Below are 19338 nucleotides of genomic sequence, written 5' to 3' on the forward strand. Positions count from 1 at the left end.
TTTTCTTCCATTACAGATATTTCAGTCTCATATCACTTCACTGTCCAAAATGTTAATCACTGCTCCTGGGGTGGGCTGGAACTGGGAGTGCCAGCTCCCGCGTGAAACAGAGGGAAAAAAGGAATCTTTCAGTTGCCTCATTCACTTACTGATCTCTACCTAATGATTTTAGTTTGCACTATGTATCTTTGCTACCCTTCCTGATGTTTCCACTACTCAAATATGTTTTAGTGATTAGAACTGCGTGGTGATGTTCATGTTCACCACCGAAAAGGCGAGCTTGTAGATGCACCTGTTTTTTGATGGGATCAATCACCAGCTGGAGACCCTTACCTCCACAAAAGGTGCCTAGACATCAGACTGGATGCTTGTCTTCTGAATAGATATTGTTAAAATAGGTGAGGTCCACCCTCAAAGTCATACATTAGTCTTCATTTCTTTCAAGAAAATAATTGTCTGTCTTGTCTTTTCATGGCATGAATTACTTCTCGCGTTGTGCTGCCCCTGCAGCCCAGACAAGCTCCATCTCTGCCGCTGGCCTGTGCCTCTATGGAGGCAGAGCTGCCACTCTCATAGAGCGGAGAGAGAGATCTTTGCATTGCCTTTGCTCCTGGCTGCCCACACACGGGACTCCCTGGCTCCTAGGGATTGCTGCTTGACTGATAAAAGGAGGGCAAATGTTCTAGCAGAGACCTTTGTTTGTCCTCTCTCCAGAGCCCAACCTTTCCAGGGGTCTGACAAATTCCCAGCACCGTTGATGCAGTTGCTTTATCTCTGACTCTTCTCGCTTCCCCAGTATTAAAGATCTGGCGGCTGGAGTGCAGCTGGCAGCTGTACTGATGACATACGAGGCACAAAACCTCCAGCCTACTCTTCCTTATCTGGACTGGTGCTGCCGGCAGAGCAAATCTGTGCCATTAATAACCCTGGGTTATAAAAACCAGGGCCTTCAGGGTGCTGGTGAATGAATTTTTATTGTGCATTTTACAGAAGCTTAAATAGAAAACAGAAATCCAGACATTATGTTTTAAAAGCTCAACAAAGTAAGGTTAACCACTTCTGGCTAAAGAGAGTCATCGCCTAACCCACATCCTCACAGACATTTTAATGCATTCATCTGCATTGCATCACTATCCTCACTTCGTAAATAGAGAGGAGAAAGAGACATAGAAGTAGGAGGGTTATTAGTGGAGGAACTTTCGGTACAGTAAAGGAGTTGTGCCAAAGTCAGTCTGTTTGCTCAGGATTGGTTCCCATGTCTCTGAAACAAAAGTGTTGTCTACAAGGTCACTACGGAATAGACCCCATGTTAGCATTAACACCTCAACAAAAGATTTCTGAGGATCTGGAGAAATTTCTGCAGGGAGAAACTCCTGGGTTTTCCAAAACATATTGACTTGGAAGAGAAGCAGTCGAAAAAGAACATATGTGAGGTGTAGAGCTGCATAGAGCAATGCATCAGCTAGATAGTAAAATATTTAAGGAGAACATCTTCTTTCATTCCTTTCTTTTTTTTTTTAACGTGATCTCTGTAAGAACATATGCTATGAGCTGTTTAAGACACTAAAAAAGACTTTTTCCACCATTAATAACCAACCCAGCAGCAGATGTCTGAAGAGCTGATCGTATTTCAGCCCCATGCACTAACCACCCACTCTGTGGTGTTCCCTGTCAGGCCAGATGACTCTGAGGACGCAGCACGTTCAGGACTCCAAGATGGGCTTTGTAATCAACGCAATATACTCGATGGCGTATGGCCTCCACAACATGCAGATGTCACTGTGCCCGGGCTACGTGGGCCTCTGTGATGCCATGAAGCCCATAGATGGTCGGAAGCTCCTGGAATCCCTCATGAAGACTAACTTTACCGGAGTCTCTGGGGACATGATCTTATTTGATGAGAACGGCGACTCGCCAGGAAGGTAATGTTGACATTTGTCAAACTCTTTAATACCAGACATGTTAACTGCACGTAGTAGATGCATGCCGACTTGACATCAGAGCTAAGATCCCATACTTTTATTTTCACATTTCCTGAATTTATGTCCTTATTTTCCCATAATATTTTTTTTTTTAACGTGCATCTTTTATGATGTTTAAGGTTAAGGACATGAACTTTCAGGCATACAATCTTCCTGCATGAATTTGCATTCTCATCTGTACCGTTTAAAGGTACTACTTCTCACTACAAACCATCAGAGCTTCAACTTTATGTTCATACACCACAACGGCCACGACAGCATTGCTCCATTTGTCTGGGTGTTTAAATTATGTGTTTGATTGAGTGATAAGCAATCATCGCAGAAATAGTTCTTTTATGAAGAAAGGTAAAACAATATCAGAAATATTGTACTGATTGTATTGGTTTGTCTGGGATTCCTTTTTTCCACCAGAATTATTAAAAATCTCCTTCCATATCTTCCAAATAAAGCCTTTCCATTTGCATAACAGGCTTAATTATTAATTCATCCTGAGCTTCCATAAGGCACATTGAATTTAAACAAAGCTTCTTTTGCTGAAAACTTACATACCTGTATATACATACATCCATGAAATATAAGACATAAGACACTATATAAGATGGATAGGAAAAGGTAAATCCGTTGGTCAGAGAATTTTGATGTTTCTGCAATTTCAGAACTGATTTTTTTTTCATTTTATTCAAAAACCTGTGAAGTCAGCATTCTCTCCAAAAGAGAGCAGTACGGCCACCTACAAAGCAGTCTGTGTCTCTGGAGACACAAATTTTCAAACTCTTCAGACTCAGACTCCAAGGAAGTGCACTGTGAGCTGGTAGGAGAACTCAGACACAAACTGGCAGAAACCCAGGAAAATTTCAGATGGAAATTTATTTTCAGCATTGTTTTGGTGAGCAAGGCTGTCTTCCGCTAAACATTTCTATTTTTACGAATAGCTGAATTCTGAAGAAAAGTGCTCAGTCTAGATTTTTCTGACCAAATTGTTTTTAAAAGACGTGCCCCAGACTTCTTTTAAAGATTTCCCACTTGGTTTTAATGCTGCTCAGATGCACTGGACTGCATCCTATCTTATTCCTACCTGTTCCACTCTTTTCTTGCTGAAAGACTGAAAACTGCCACAAATAAGTGATATGTGACCTGCCACAGATAAACCATATGTGGCATGACAGCACCAATGACAATATCTAAATGTTTCAGAGAGACCTCTAGCTTTACCTTTTCCTCGTGTTGGCATGCTTAATAATGACGATTTAATTCCCTTTGTTGCAAGGAATTTAATTGAATGTCTTGGGTCCTTTAAAATTCAATTCTAAGAAAGACGATGAAGGAATTATATCATGTGCAGTCATTTCTTCAGTCACAGTAGGACATCAGTGTTTCACTGAAGAGCATGGGGACACCTTGTTGATGGTGCACCTCAGGGTAACACAACTTTAAGGAAGTCCAGCCTCACTGGATTTGTGTGAGACACTTTAGTGCTCTGTCTACTCAAACTCATGGACTGTGTGCGGCGACAAAGTGGCCCCACAAATGGGGGGCCCCAAAATGGTTTTGAAACTCTTCTACAATAGTCACATCACTAAATCCCATCTACATGCTAAAATTAGCCACGATCGAGCCAAAACTTACTTTTCATGATTAAGGCTTAATAGGAAGCTCCATCTCTAACGCCCAGGTTTCGAGCAGTTTATAGTCCTTTGAGCACTGTCAAACTCTGTTTGCAATGGCTGGGGGATGGTGCAGTCATACTGGAACAACTCATCTCCCCTGTTCACTTGCATTGATAGCAGCGTCTTCGCTTCATAAAACGGAAATATAAATCCTCACAGCTGTACTGTGGTGGCGGCGTTAAGCAGGAAATCAGAACATAAAAAGCCTTTCTGACCTAGATAGCTCAGGATTTTGATGTATGGCAAAAGGGTTTTTATATTATACAACAGATGATTAATCCCACAAGATGCTTTGAATCCTGGCCGTATTCCAAAGTCCTTTATGTGTATGTTGAGCTGTAAGTAGATAGACACTCTAGTGGAGGGCTTGTTTTAGGTGAGAAAGAAGACATGGAAAAAACAAAATGAATATGGAAGCAACAGCCATGATTTCCCAAGAAGAGAACAACTATCTGCAAATACTATTGAAACTCCAAAGAAGAAACTGAGAACGCAAGAAAAGGCAAGAAAAACAAGATGCTGATGTTTTGGCTGTGCTGCCTACAGAGTATGTATTCTCAGGAACTTCATGGCACTTCTGTTTTGAAAGAAGTGGTTTGCACCGTGATTAGGGCACTGCTGGAAATGTGCTATTGCACCATCTGGTCTCTCCTATCCTGAAGTGACAAACTGTCCCTGTGGTGTCTCGAGGAAGCTCCAGGGAACCAGTGACTCGTGAGCCTCCGCTATAGCAATGGACTTACTGAGTCTGGCTGTTACTATCAGTCCACCAACGTTGTTCTCCACAGAGAAGAGACACAACATATTGAGACAACAGTTTATTTTATTTGTTAGGTTTCTTTCCAGTATTCCCCTTTGGACGTATGTATGGAACTACTACTGGAGGGATAATTGTTTTAGGTCCTGTGGCCTGTTAAGCACTGGCTGTTCATCTGCCCATGAAACTCTGAATTGACAGCTGTAGCAAAGCAATACTCAGAGGAGTGTCACAATGTCCTGACGATGCTGAATAAAGACTCCACAGTGGCTTCTGGGCTAACTTTTTGGTTAGTCTGTTTAATCCTTGAACAGACTGTTACTACATGAACCTCAGGGGGGAAAAAAAAAAAAGCGTAAAAGCCTGTTTATTCAGGTTTGTGTGTGTGTGTTGTCTGGATTCAATTCATTTATGTCAGTCTGGCATTGATGTCTCCAACTTTGATGAGGTCATTCTCAAAGCTGTGGACCTTTCCTTCTTTGTACAGAATGGGAAGTGAAATATTCCAATATTTCTTCCTAGCTCTGTGGTTGCTCATTCCTTCTTCTTTTGGAAAGACTCAAGAATCATATGATATGGGTCATATGGGTCATCACATTACCCATTCAGTCAGGCTCCACTTCCATTTTCTTTCACAGGTTGCTTGCAGTCCTGATCCTGACCTGTGTCTGATTTTGGCATTGAATCCCCGCCACAGTTTCCCCACTGTGACAGTTAGACTTTGTTTCCTGATGCAAAGCATCCTGAGGTCCATGGATGGAGAACATTATTGAATAGTTTTACTGTAATTTTTTTTATGTCAGCATGGGAAAAATACTGATGTCAGGTATAGCATGGCTACTGCTTGTCAGTTTTAAAAGTGTTTCCTCAAAACTTGAAAGAGACACTTGGGTATCTTACTTAAGAGATTATTTGATTTAATGGGCGGGTTCTTTTATTTATCTGTACCTCAGACTTCACAAATTGCACTCTGACAACATCACTCTTAATCCCGCCCTGTCCATATGCTTTGCCTATTTTGTGCCTGCTGCCAGGAAAAAGTTGTCTCCTGCTTTATGAACCAGGCAGGTTTTCTAAACATATGATTGTGTTCATCTTCTCAGTCCATATCGTTTGCTTATTTTCCACCAGTGAATTTCATCCAGCTTAGTCAGGTTACTGCAAAATCCGCTAAAGAGGAGCTAAAGAAAAGTATGACATCATGACTTCAGGAGCTGCCCAACTTTCCAAGCTTGCCTTACAAGTAAGCGCTGCAAGAACTGGCCTGTAAGGCAGAAAGTTGGCCTGGTGTTCAGCATGCCAGTAGGAGGCTAGTGAGTCCTACGTCACTCCACAGACTTTCTCTAAGACTCTCTGGGAGCTAAAAATGAAATAGGAGGAAGAGGAACATGAACCTGAAAACTCTGATCAGCCCTAGCTCTGTGCCCAACTCTTCTGTTCCCAGATAATAAGGTGATCTGACCCAAAAGCAGCCTAGGACTGAGGCATGAATACTCTTTCTTTTCCATACCATACTGTACAAGGAGTTAAATGTGTTCTGATCACTGAAGAATTACATAAAAATGGAGGGGACTGTATGGATGGAGGAGAATAGCATTTGGTGCTGCAATGCTGTAGAAGAAAAAGGCCAAAAAAAAGGCAAGTCTCACCTTAATTCTTCAAATGCCTGGACTACAAGGTGCCTCTTGTCAAGAAGATCTCCCTGAAGCCTCCTCCAAGTCCCAGAGTTCTGCAGTGTGTGCCTGAAGAACATTGCCTGATCCCTCTCTGGGTGCCACACCAAATTGCATCTTGCAGTCTTACAGCACAGGACATTTCTTTTGATCCTACAGGCCTAGGTTGCTTCTACCTCACTTCAGGAGCTTACCCATCTTCAGGCTTCCTCTCTCACGAGGGGAATAAGCCCCTGCAGACAGTGAGGAACGCTTAGCATTGGGAATTGCCGTTATAGGTTTGGATTTCTCTGCTTCTGCTATAGAGGGAGCCTAGGACACGTAGGGTTGGCTTCAGAGCTGAAAGTTACACAGGATGAATCCTGTCTGGCTCATTTCAGTGTTTTCCTTAAACAAATAAAGTCATTTGCAGGAGCTCAGTCATTTAACCCCAAAGTGTTCAGGGAACTTTCATGGTGATAGTAGAAAACAAATTAAAATACAAAGGAAAAGAAAGATGAAGATATCACGAAACTTACTGGGAGAGATTCAAGGGCAAGCATAATGCTTGAAATTTTGTCTTCTTTATTTCAAAAAACTTGATTTTGACTGCATAGTGTTCCTTTAATTTGAAACGTTTCGTGATGTTCTCCTCAACTCAGCTATGTCTTCCCTTTGTGTTCCCAAAGATACGAAATCATGAATTTCAAGAAAATGGGGAAGGACTACTTCGATTACATCAATGTTGGCAGCTGGGACAATGGTGAGCTGAAAATGGATGATGATGAAATATGGTCAGAGAAAAATAATATCATCAGATCTGTGTGCAGCGAACCCTGCGAAAAAGGCCAGATAAAGGTAAATACTTTCTCCATTTACTTCAGTTGTGTAGAATGCATGGCCCTGAAATTTGAAAGCAAGTTTTTCATGACTCTTACATGGAGACAGTATCCCACACCTTAATTAACACGTGCAGAGTTATGTAATTAGTTCTTACTTGTATCATAGTCATCTCACTATTTTCATAAGTTGCCATTTTCTTGTACTCCTGTATCTGTGAACTGCTGACTTTTTTATACTTATATTCCAAATGCTTTAGAACGGATATTGTTTGGGGTTTTTTTGCTGGGTATTTTTACAGCATCTGATTCAGTGGAGTGTAAATCCCTGTCTAGGACTCGTCAGTACAATTGCAGGTAAATTATAAATAATAATTGCTACTATTTCAGTGCTAAACATAGACACCTCGAATGGAACATTATTACTCAGACCTGAAGCCTGTGGTATCATTAGAGAACATTGATAACTAACACTACTTAGAACTTCAGGAAATGTAGGTAACATTGTTTTTTAATCCTCATACCTGTTTTCCTGCTTTCCCAGGGTTTTGATTTTTTCTATCCTCCCTTTCCATGTTGCAGTAAGTAAGGAGGGTAGCTGAATCTGTCATATATTAATTGTACTCTATTATCCTTCAGCATGCCCTGACACTTACTGCAGAACAGTCGAAATACTGCAAGTCCTTAGCTTACCTTACAGTCATTTATACAAAAGCCTCTGGACTGAGGGTTTGGGCATGGACAACAGAGTGTCTCAGACTGAAAAAAGGCAACTGTAGTTTCTGACATGTCTCACTGGAAGCTGGATCATTTTTCTCCTGTGTCAATGTGGCATACCTCCAAAACTGGGAAGCAGCTACAGAGAGGGGCTGATGGAAGGCTGACCATGTTCTGCAACTCAAAGTGACTCTCTTCAGTCTCAGTTTTCCAGAGCTTTAGGACAGAGTCACCATGTTTTACTCATTAACTGGCCTTTGGCAGTAAGAGAGTTTCAGCAGACCAAATGTATATATCTTCAGTGTAGACATATACAATTAACCAGATCAGGAATCATCTCATCCTCATGTAGGCTTTGAAAACAGTCAAGATGAATCTTGGTGTAGAATCATAGAATTGTCAGGGTTGGAAGGGACCTTAAAGATCATCTAGTTCCAATCCCGTTGCCATGGGCAGGGACACCTCCCAGTAGACCAGGTTGCTCAGAGCCCCATCCAGCCTGGCCTTAAAAACTTCCAGGGGCATCCACAGCTTCTCTGGGCAACCCGTTCCAGTGTCTCACCACCTTCGTGGGGAAGAACTTCTTCCTAACGTCCAGTTTGAATTGTCCCATCTCTAGTTTTAATCCATTCCCTCCAGTCCCACCATTACCCGACATCCTAAAAAGTCCCTCCCCAGCTTTCTTGTAGGCCCCCTTAAGATACTGGTAGGCCACTATAAGGTCTCCTCGGAGCCTTCTTTGCTCCAGACTGAACAACCCCAAGTCCCTCAGTCTGTCCTCATAGGCGAGGTGCGCCACCCCTCTGATCATCCTTGTGGCCCTTCTCTGGACATGTTCCAGCACGTCCATATCTCTCTTGGAGTAGGGGCTCCAGAAATGGATGTAGAAACTCTTCTTTCTCTTCACCGACGGTAAAATGCACCCATATAGGACCGTTGGTTCAGACAAGAACATACCTTCTGCAGATACAAAAAAGAAGGTGGGATGAATTACTCCATCAACATCAGAACAAGGGTCTGATGTTAGCCTACTCCAGCGACAAAGTCAAATAAGTGAGAGGATAAACACGGACAAACAGATAATAACTTCAGACCTGGGCATCTCTGAGCTACTTTATGATCTGCTGCCACAACACAAGTGATGCGAAGTATCTTGTGATCTTCATTAACGCAGTTTCCTTCCACTCTCTGCCCATTCTTTCAAGGATTCTCCCATGAGGATTCTTCACTATGAAGGCCATTCATCACACACTTAGACACATGCTTGAAATCTGGTGTCTGAAATATTCTTTATGCTCCTCATTAGGTTATTGATTATGAATCTCAAAGTTTACTTCACAGTCCTTTATCTTCATGGTCTTCACAGATGGTGGGGAGAGTTTGACTCTGCCAATCTCCATGGTGGTTTTCCTGCAGAATTCTGTGGGATTGAGTTGCTATGGAGGAATTTGAAACATTCAGTGCAATGATATTCAACACTCATTAATATTTGGTACCTCCATCTGAAGAACTAGATAAAATCCAAACACGACCCAACTCTATACATTTGAAATAGTGCGGACATATGATTATTTAAATAAATACACATTCAAAGGATTGCCCAGGTGACAAGGGGAAGGGAAAATAATTTTTGTTTTCAAGATAATTATTTTTGCTGAAAGGGATAGTTTGTTTTACAGTTAAGAGCTACAACAAACAATTGTTCAAGAAATGAAAGATAAAAGGATGAAGAAATAGCTGACCAAGCAATTTAATACAAAAAGTCTGACCTGATTCTGAGTAGTAGAGAACAATCATTTTGATTCCTAGAGAAGGATACATAATCCTTCTCTGGATTAACCCCCAGTTAGTGCTGGGTAAAAAATAATCAGTGTATCAGTTTTCTGATAGATTTGTCAAATTCCAAGTAATTTATAGATGTTGATTTGATGACGTTTAAAAGAAAAGTGTAAACGAACTGTTTTGATAAAAAATGTAGGCATTTTGATAATAACATATGGTTTCTATTTTGCCAATTTTTTTCTTGAGTATTTTACACATTGAAAAAGTATGGATCTTTATAATGCATCAAGTTTATGAAAATATATGTCCAAAATCTGGTACAAGTTTTCTAAGAATTGATTTTTCCCAGACACAAGAAATTTTGTCATTTGTTCAACTTTTCATTCTAGTTCAAAATGAAAGAAATCCCAAAAAGTGAATTCTTCTGGAGGACAGATATTCTCTTTTGCAAGTAGCTCTAGTCTCAACACTTGCAGAGCAAATCACTTATGCTCCCATGGCCTTTCTACCAGTTTAGCTATTCAGGTGTGGCTTTTTTTCTTTTCATACTCTACAATCTTAAAAACAAAACAAAAAATTGAAGTTTTCAGGTCCCCATATTGTTGATGAAAATGATACAATTTACACTTTTTTCACTACACCATTGCAAAGAACAATCCAGTTCTTTTTGATTACACTCCTTTATTTATTAAAATTGCAATAAAGACATTTGGTTTTGAAGTCACCTTCTAAATTCATCATTGCAAATGATACATAAGTCAACTTACTTCTTATGCTATAATAGGGAGTATTCATTTATAAATTGTTTGGGAAGAGCAGCGAAACTGGGAATACTTTATTTCAAAAGAAAGACTTATTGACAAGAAGCACAGATGTTTTCACTGCTCAGACGATAAATAAGGATCTTGAAAAATCTGCTTCTCAATCATGAGCATGCACTAACATTTGGCAGTAAATTATAAAATGAGAAATCAGGTCAGATGTTAAAACGGATAAAGATAACATTCTCACTCTTAAATGTCAATTAGAAACGCAGTAATTAAATAATTCTGGAAAAGGCATGTTCAGTTTCATTTCTGGAAAAAATCAGTTTTAAAAAATCACTTACAGCTAGATGAAAAATAAGCACCAAAAAATCTTTAGGTAACGAACCCTCAGGGAAATAACGCTGTTGACGTGGTTCCCTGCATCGACCACAGTGGAGTGAATTATATGCCTTGAGTATCATGCACTGGCTTGTGTAGGTACATTGCCAACCATGAAATTTTGAGTTTTGCTAATTCTAAGAGGGGAAAAAATATTTTATTGCAATTTGTGCTACCCCTTATACTTCTGTGGAGTTGATAGTTTCTTTCTTCTGGTACACACATGATGGGAGAACCAAGACCTTCTGTTATATTTTGTATAAGCAAACATATCATAAAAAGGAACTCCCTTTAAAACAAAATTTAAAAAACCCTCAATCAAAAAAAAATCAAAAAATTGAATTAGCAACTGGGGTAGCATGAATGTACGTTTATGCTGCTAAACCAAATGTCAATTTTTGTCTCAGGTGATCCGTAAAGGAGAAGTGAGTTGCTGTTGGACCTGCACTCCTTGTAAAGAGAATGAGTATGTGTCTGATGAATACACATGCAAAGCCTGCCAGCTCGGCTCCTGGCCCAATGAAGACCTCACAGGTAAATGCGTTGTGGCTGTGCTTATGTTGTCAGTGAAAAAGTTCATCTGCTGAGCTGAGGAAACAAATGCCAGATACAAGGGAGTATGAGGACTGTTTCGGTCAGATCGAACTCAGTGATAAAGCTGACATTTGAACTGCGGCTGGTATCTGCTTTCTCCTCTCAAGCTGATTAAGGAATCATTGGTGTAATTCAGCTGCTTTCTAAAGACCTGAGTTACTAGATCTGGAAATAAAAAAAATTACTCCTGGTTTTGTATTCAACCCTGTCCTAACACCTAGCTGGTGGTGCAGATCTTGTCCTTCCCCAAACAGGTAGAGAAATTATTAAAGGACGTCAAATTTCAGTTTTATTTTCTCCCCAAGCAGGTACACAAGAGTCATGCAATATTTTCTTTTTTAATCTGAAAAAGTTGTGAACTAGTTACTGTAGTTACTGCTGCTAAAAGTGCGTGTGCTCCAAACAGACTTAGCTTTGCATTAGTCCTTCATTCGCTAGAGCCTGCTAGAATACAGGGTTCACGTGCTCCTTGCCATGGCATGGATCTCTACGCTCTTGCAGAGTACCAATTTGCCTACTTTAGAGATAAATTACTCTGACACTTGTATCCCACAGCCTCTCTTCTTTATGACTAATAAACAGAATTCAAGTATTCAAACGCTCAGAACGCACACCACTTCAAAACGCTGTTCAGGGATCAGGTTCTCATTGTGCCAGGCTCTCTACAGACAAGGGGAGAAGAGACAGGTTTTTTCCAGAAGAGCTCACAGACTCGGTGTGCATACAGTTTCTGTGGATGAGGGGAGAAATTTTTGAGGTGAAAGAGAGGGAAGACAAAGGGAAAAAGTTTGTTGGATGAATTTTTATAAATGAACAAGTGTCAGGCAAAGCTTGGCCTATAGGCAGATTACTATATATAAAGTTAATCCTTCCTTGGTAAGGAATGTTGCATTGCTGAAGTATATGAACTAGGTTAACCAGTTACTGCAAAATATCATTTAGCCTTGAAACTGATGGGGTATTTTTCAGAAAATGTCAAACATGAAACTTTCCCTGAGAAAAAGACTTTTGACTGAGAAAACTGAAAAAGCAATAAAATGGATTTGCAAGTGCTCCTCCAGCCGCGCTCCCCCAGCCCTGCCTCCCCCGGCACTCAGCAACCAGCCAGCAAAGTCACCTCATCCAGGGAAAGCTTTCTTGTGCCAGGTGAATGGGGAAGGGGAGAAAAAGAGACCTGGCCCATGTGCCCCCCAGAGCAGAGTACTGAGGATGCAGTATAATTTATAGAATCATAGAATCTCATGGTTGGAAGGGACCTTTGAGGTCATCGAGTCCAACCAAACAACCTACAATCTCTGTCACTAGAGCATGCCCTGAAGTGCCACATCCAGACGTTTCTTAAACACCTCTAGGGATGGTGACTCAACCACCTCCCCAGGCAGGCTGTTCCAGTGCCTGACCACTCTTGCAGTCAAGTCATTCTTCCAAATAACTAATCTAAACCTCCCCTGCCGCAGCTTCAGACCATTTCCTCTGGTCCTGTCGTTATTCACCTGGGGAGAAGAGGCCAACACCCACCTCTCTCCACCCGCCTTTCAGGGAGTTGTAGAGGGCAATGAGGTCTCCCCTCAGCCTCCTCTTCTCCAAGCTGAACATGCCCAGCTCCCTCAGCCTCTCCTCATATGACCTGGTCTCCAGACCCCTCACCAGCCTGGTCGCTCTCCTCTGGACACGCTCCAGCACCTCAATGTCCCTCTTGTACAGAGGGGCCCAGAACTGAACACAGCACTCGAGGTGAGGTCTCACCAGTGCCGAGTACAGAGGCACCATCACTTCCCTGCTCCTGCTGGACACGCTATTCCTGATACAAGCCAGAATGCTGTTGGCCTTCTTGGCCACCTGGGCACACTGCTTGCTCACGTTAAGCTGGCTCCACCAGCACGCCCAGGCCCTTTTCTGCTGGGCAGCTTTCCAGCCACTCTTCCACAAGCCTGTGGTGTTGCTTGGCTTGGGATCTTGGGACCTTGGGATCCACCCAAGGGTATTGAAAGAGCTGGCGGAAGTTCTCGCCAGGCCACTTTGCATCATTTATGAGCAGTCCTGGACAACCGGGGAGGTCCCAGCTGACTGGAGGTTAGCAAATGTGACACCCATCCACAAGAAGGGCCGGAAGGAGGATCCAGGGAACTACAGGCCAGTCAGTCTGACCTCGGTGCCTGGGAAGGTCATGGAACAGATCCTCCTCAGTGCCATTACACGGCACATGCAGGAGAACAGGGTGATCAGGCCCAGTCAGCATGGGTTTGTGAAGGGCAGGTCATGCCTATCAAACCTAATATCCTTCTATGATAAGGTGACCCACTTAGTGGATGAGGGAAAAGCTGTGGATGTTATCTACTTGGATTTTTGCAAAGCTTTTGACACTGTTTCCCACAGCATTCTCCTGGAGAAACTGGCTGCTCATGGCCTGGACAGGTGTACTCTTCGCTGGGTAAAAAACTGGCTGGATGGCCGTGCCCAGAGAGTGGTGGTAAATGGAGTTAAATCCAGTTGGTGTCCGGTCACAAGTGGTGTCCCCCAGGGCTCGGTGCTGGGGCCGGTTCTCTTTAATATCTTTATCAATGATCTGGATGAAGGGATTGAATGCACCCTCAGTAAGTTCGCAGATGACACTAAACTGGGCGGCCGTGTTGATCTGCTTGAGGGTAGGTTGGCTCTGCAGAGGGATCTGGACAGGCTGGACCGATGGGCTGAGACCAATGGTATGAGGTTCAACAAGGCCAAGTGCCGGGTCCTGCACTTGGGTCACAACAACCCCATGCAGTGCTACAGGATTGGGGCAGAATGGCTTGAAAGCAGCTCGACAGAAAAGGACTTGGGAGTGTTGGTTGACAGCCGGCTGAATATGAGCCAGCAGTGTGCCCAGGTGGCCAAGAAGGCCAACAGCATCCTGGCTTGTATCAGGAATAGCGTGGCCAGCAGGAGCAGGGAAGTGATCATCCCCCTGTACTCGGCACTGGTGAGGCCCCACCTCGAGTACTGCGTTCAGTTTTGGGCCCCTCGCTACAAGAGGGACATTGAGGTGTTGGAGCGTGTCCAGAGAAGGGCTACAAAGCTGGTGAGGGGCCTGGAGGACAAACCTTATGAAGAACGACTGAGGGAGCTGGGGTTGTTTAGCCTGGAGAAGAGGAGGCTGAGGGGAGACCTCATCACCCTCTACAACTACCTGAAAGGAGGTTGTAGAGAGATGGGGGCTGACCTCTTCTCCCTGGTGACAAGTGATAGGACGAGGGGAAATGGGTTCAAGTTACGTCAGGGGAGGTTTAGATTAGATATTAGGAGACATTTTTTCACTGAAAGGGTTATTAAACATTGGAATAGGCTGTCCAGGGAGGTGGTGGATTCACCATCTCTGGAGGTGTTTAAAAAAAGGGTAGATGGGGCACTGAGGGACATGGTTTAGAAGTGGCTCTTGTCAGGGTAGACTAAAGGTTGGACTCGATGATCTTAAAGGTCCCTTCCAACCTCAACAATTCTATGATTCTATGATTCTATGCTTGGGGTGATTGTGACCAAAATGCAGGACTCGGCACTTGGCCTTATTAAACCTCATTAAGCTCAGGTTCACATCCCAGCTGGGCCACCAAGAAGCCTCCACATCCCGCTTTGCAGGGACCAGGCCACTGCACCAGGCTGGTCAGTTTATGAAGGTCAACTAGTGCAAATGGTCAACTCGTCAAACACCTTGGATCTTGTTAACGGCTCACATCTCTGTTTCAGTGAGCACCTGAGGTTTTACCCAATGTAGACCAGCTGGACAAGGGGTTACTATAATTCAGTTAGGAGGGGACTTGCTCCGAGTGCCTCGTCGGACCAACAAGGGACCAGTTCTGTGATGAGAACTGCCCCTTGACCTGGTGAAGTTTGGGTAATTAGCCTCTAAACCACCATATGTAAGGCAAAATGGAGCGAACAGCCATCAGCTTGGCCTTTGGACTCTGTGCTTTGAGCTGGGTCCCCAGGCACACAGGTCTCCATGCCTCAGGCAAGGCATAATTGTGGGCTTTTGGGAGGATTTACCCCCTGAAGGTCTTTGCCCTCAGGATGGAAAAGCAGGATGGAGTGGCACCTCAAAAGCTCCTATAGGATAAGTCATTGATTTTCCTCCCCCCTCTGATTTTTTTAAAGGAAAGCAGTTGTCTTTTTAGTAAAGCCAACTGCTTTATGTATTACACAAGCTGCTACATTTTACAAACCATTCATCTGGCTTTAGACGTGCATTTTATGGCTTTGAAGGGACCAAAGTCAATATGCATACAAAATGACATCAGTGCCAAGCCATGTTCCTCAGGAGATCTAGCCCTTTTTCCTCAGCCAGGCGCAAATTCAGCAGGCACTGTTTGGAAACTGAACCCTTGTCCTCCACGAGCACAGCTGATACAATATCCACTCCTGGTGGAGGACACCCATCACCATAGCTTCATGGTTGTGTAGTCCCCACTTAACTTACTATTCACATGATGGCTGGATCTTGTCTTACTTATCTTTGTACCGAAAACAGATTTTAAAAAATGTGTTCCCAGGTTATCATAGAATATATTGAGCAGTATTTTTAATGATCAAATTTATAGCCGCAACTTTCGCAGCTTGTAAAAAGCTGCCTCTCAGTCTTGTTTACAACATAAGATTTAGTAATAAATGTGAATTAAAAACATGGAGAGGGAGATGTAATTTTATTCTGGCAAGGAAATTTCCCTTCAGTTTTATAAAGCATACACCAGTCTCCTTGAAGTGTCCCTACATCTGACACTGCGGCAGTCTGTGTCTCTCTGCTGCTTGATAAAGCCATGTCTTAGGTAATGTCAGCTCCACAAGGCTACACATATAAAAAGCTCTTTGGAATAAGTCTCCCTTGCATGATCACCTTCAGATGAGAGTCCTGTAAATATATCAGCCACACGCCTGAGAAGGCTTTCAATGTGGAGTTGCACCTCACTGTTTGCCAGAGATCTGAACTTGGATAAGAACATTTTTGGAACCCTTTCTTGGCTCACACAACAAAACATTGCTCCGTCTTTCTTATGCTGAATGACCAGAATCAGTCTTTTGCCACAAACTTCACTGTATAAAATGTGAAATGGCAGTGATGTTGCTCACAGAAAAGAAGATTAATGCTTTTTTTCAGTCACCTGTGGGATATCAGAATTCAGATGCAGGAGGGGAGAGGACAGAAGGGATGCAACACATGTAGGAAAACAAAAACAAATTTATTCTCAGAACAGAAGACATTGGAGTTCTGAAGTACAGAAAGGTACAGGAAGTCCAAAGGTAGCGGGAAAGACAGGTGTGAGGAAGAGTTTCTCTTGATCAAATCAGTTGCTGGAAAATATCTCCATCTAGAAGTGAAGCTGAGGCAAGAAAGGGAATATTTAGCTGCTCATATTTTATTTTCCCACAAATTCCAGTTTCATTGCGTATGCATGCAACATTCTCCAGGGACCAGGTTCCTCCTTGCACAAGAAATCAGTCATTCTCTTCCTTTTCTCCAAATTCATCTGTACCATCGCAACGTGCACCCCAAGTCATTTTCTTCCTCCTTGTTTAGTATCAAAACACGCTTTCCAATCTACTGTAGCTCCACTTCTTCCCCATGCATTGTCTTAGCAAAACCCATAGGTCATAGCACCACTTCATACATTAGCATGGCCGGCGTGGCTGAGTCACATACTCAATTAGAGCAGTAGAAACTCACAGACTGAAGTCCAGAAGTATATGCCAACCCCTCCACTATTCCTCAAAGCCCTTCTTCACATTATATTCACATTGGAGGAAAGAGAAATAGACGCCAGGCATGTTTAGATACAAATGAAAGGATTTTCTTAACCCTGAGGATCAAAACTAAATTAAATAAAGTTTTCAGCAGCTTGATGAGAACGGCTTTTTGATTCTTCAAAAACCCAAATGCCTTTGAGGTTATGGCCTTCTGCATTTAGAAAGGGTGCTTTGGAAAGACCAGATAAGTTTTGTTCAGCATCTCAGAGCCTTTTCACAGGAAGTAGGCACATCTTGGTCCAGTTATCACAAGTGTTGGTTTAAGGACATTTTTGAGGTGGGAAAGAGGCAATTATTCTCTCTTTCTGTGATTCAGGGACCGCATACAACAATAACAGAAACAAAGCTTTGTCTAGTGACCTCGGAGACTGCAGGGAAAGTAGATGATATTAATTTCAGTGACACTTGGATTATCTTCAGGCTGTATTGACATTTTTCTCATTCTCTGTGTACTCCAAATACGCTGGCTATTTGATTTTCTTAATTGGATTCCCATGAAAATAGGAACTGAAATATTTCACAGCTCTTGAAATGTTTTCTTTGCCATTCAAGGATAAGACTAAATGTCAGAAATATATATTTTTACTATAGTTACAAAAATGTTTTCACGAAATAAGGTACAGTAAACCCAGGAGAGCAGCGTCCTGATCTTGTCTGCCTGTCTGAGAGAGCCAGACAAGAGCCTGAATGGGAAGGACTGAAAAAAAGGGCACCCTGCCTCTATGTGACACAACAGCCATTTCAAAGAGCTCTGACAGCACTGATGCTGTGTCCCATTTGGCTTGTACCGATCTGGATTCCTTACTGAGAAGCGAGGATGGCTGCCTCCCTCACCCTGAGGGCATTGCTCCTACCGTCAGCGAGAGCCGCAGGGAGCGGACGGCACCGGGAGCTGCTGCTGCCTTGGCTCCAGGCAATATCTGCCACGGCTCATGCCAGCCACCCATGGGACCAAGGGCAGGGGCGATGCTCGGTGTCGGATCTCAGCAGATCCCCACAAGGGCTTGGTCTGCTCTTCCTGCAGCGCGCTGATCCGGGCTGCGGCAGAAGCCACAGGGGTCTGAGGCTTCGGTGTCTCGTAAGACTGGGTCCTGCCCTTCCCCAGCAAGAAATATCATCCATACCTCGCCTGAAGTATTTTCAAATGGTGGCTACTTGTTGCCATGAAACTGCTTTCCTGTGTTGTTACTTGCAATAAAGTTACAGCCGTTGGTAATTTCAGCAATCGTCTGACAGTTATGAGCATGAGGCAGAACACAATTTAGCCTGTGCTGACATCGATTTTGCTGCTGAAACATCACTGGGATCTTGCGTTTGACCATAATTGGTAAGGCTGTAATTCAGACTGACGGCAGAAGGACGACACAATTTTTATCTCGGGTTTTTTTTTTCAAGTGTTATAAATGCACATCAGCAGAGAAAATGTCCAATTTTCACCCTGATTTTCTGTGCCCTGTATTTCTCTTTCCTTTTTATTTCTTACTCTTTGTTTCTTATTCCAAATGAAATGCAAACATTTCCATAAGTCACTCTCACATCGCCCTCTTGGAGAAAGCAGATGAGGATGAGTGAAGGGTTCAGGTGGCAATATAATGACCGGGATCTCTGGCTGTCATTTTCTCCCCTCCCTTGTTGCTGGGTTTGTGGACTTTTGTTACCTCAAATGCCTGTTCCAGGTAAGGTGTGGACTTGAGCTTCCAGTCCATTTACAACTCAAGTCTCCAGCAGGAACCACACAGTGCTTCAGGCTCAAGTGAGGTGGCTCAAGAATGCTGAGCTCAAGGAACAGCTCTCGGAGGCTCCTGGGCTGGATGAAGGGGGACTCACCAACAAAGCCAGAAGGATCCACTTGTAGTTGTGCCTTACATTATGGAAAGTTTGCTGAACATGACATATTCCAAACAAAACATTTACAACATGCAGAGCCGGCATTTTTTTGGTGAAACTTAAATCAAAACATTAGAGCTAACATAAGGATGGACCTGATTGTTGCAATTCATCAGTTGCTCCAGTCATTCTGCACATTTGTGTAATTAAGGACTCATTCCCCATGTGGTCACAGAGTAACTTTAATGTATTACTCTAAGATTCATGGTCTTGCCTCTTACTGCAACGCACAGTACATTTCAGTTTCTAGGGACTTAGGCTCCTGAAGTACAGCTGCCCCAGCTTTTGCAGTTTAAGACATGACCAGTTCCAACCCCTGCCCTGCAGAGGTGGCAGAATAAACACCTGCAGAGTTCTCAGCTGCATCCATTGACTGTGCAAACCCACCTTCACCGATGATTTCAGTAAACATGCCAGCCTGGGAGCTGCAGCAACTAAGAAGCCAGCACATGGTCACCTCTGCTATTGTAGCAACTATGAAAGGTCCCACCAGAACACGACAAAGAACCAGTGACCATAATAGTTTACGGTAACTACCAGAACT

At 43.0% G+C, this 19338-nt stretch overlaps 1 protein-coding gene across 6 annotated transcripts in view; it reads left to right on the plus strand.

The window, feature by feature from the left end:
* The window catches only part of GRM5 (glutamate metabotropic receptor 5), a 306735-nt gene that overhangs the window by 250382 nt on the left and 37015 nt on the right, over window positions 1–19338 (plus strand). For all 6 annotated transcript variants that reach the window (XM_063325253.1, XM_063325247.1, XM_063325230.1 and 3 more), the window contains 3 exons: window positions 1676–1922; window positions 6748–6916; window positions 10949–11075. In XM_063325253.1, the coding sequence (XP_063181323.1) occupies window positions 1676–1922; window positions 6748–6916; window positions 10949–11075 (543 nt within the window). The remainder of the gene's footprint in view (window positions 1–1675; window positions 1923–6747; window positions 6917–10948; window positions 11076–19338) is intronic.

The sequence above is a fragment of the Chroicocephalus ridibundus genome, chromosome 1, assembly GCF_963924245.1.
Source record: "Chroicocephalus ridibundus chromosome 1, bChrRid1.1, whole genome shotgun sequence".
In the NCBI taxonomy this organism is placed as follows: domain Eukaryota; kingdom Metazoa; phylum Chordata; class Aves; order Charadriiformes; family Laridae; genus Chroicocephalus; species Chroicocephalus ridibundus.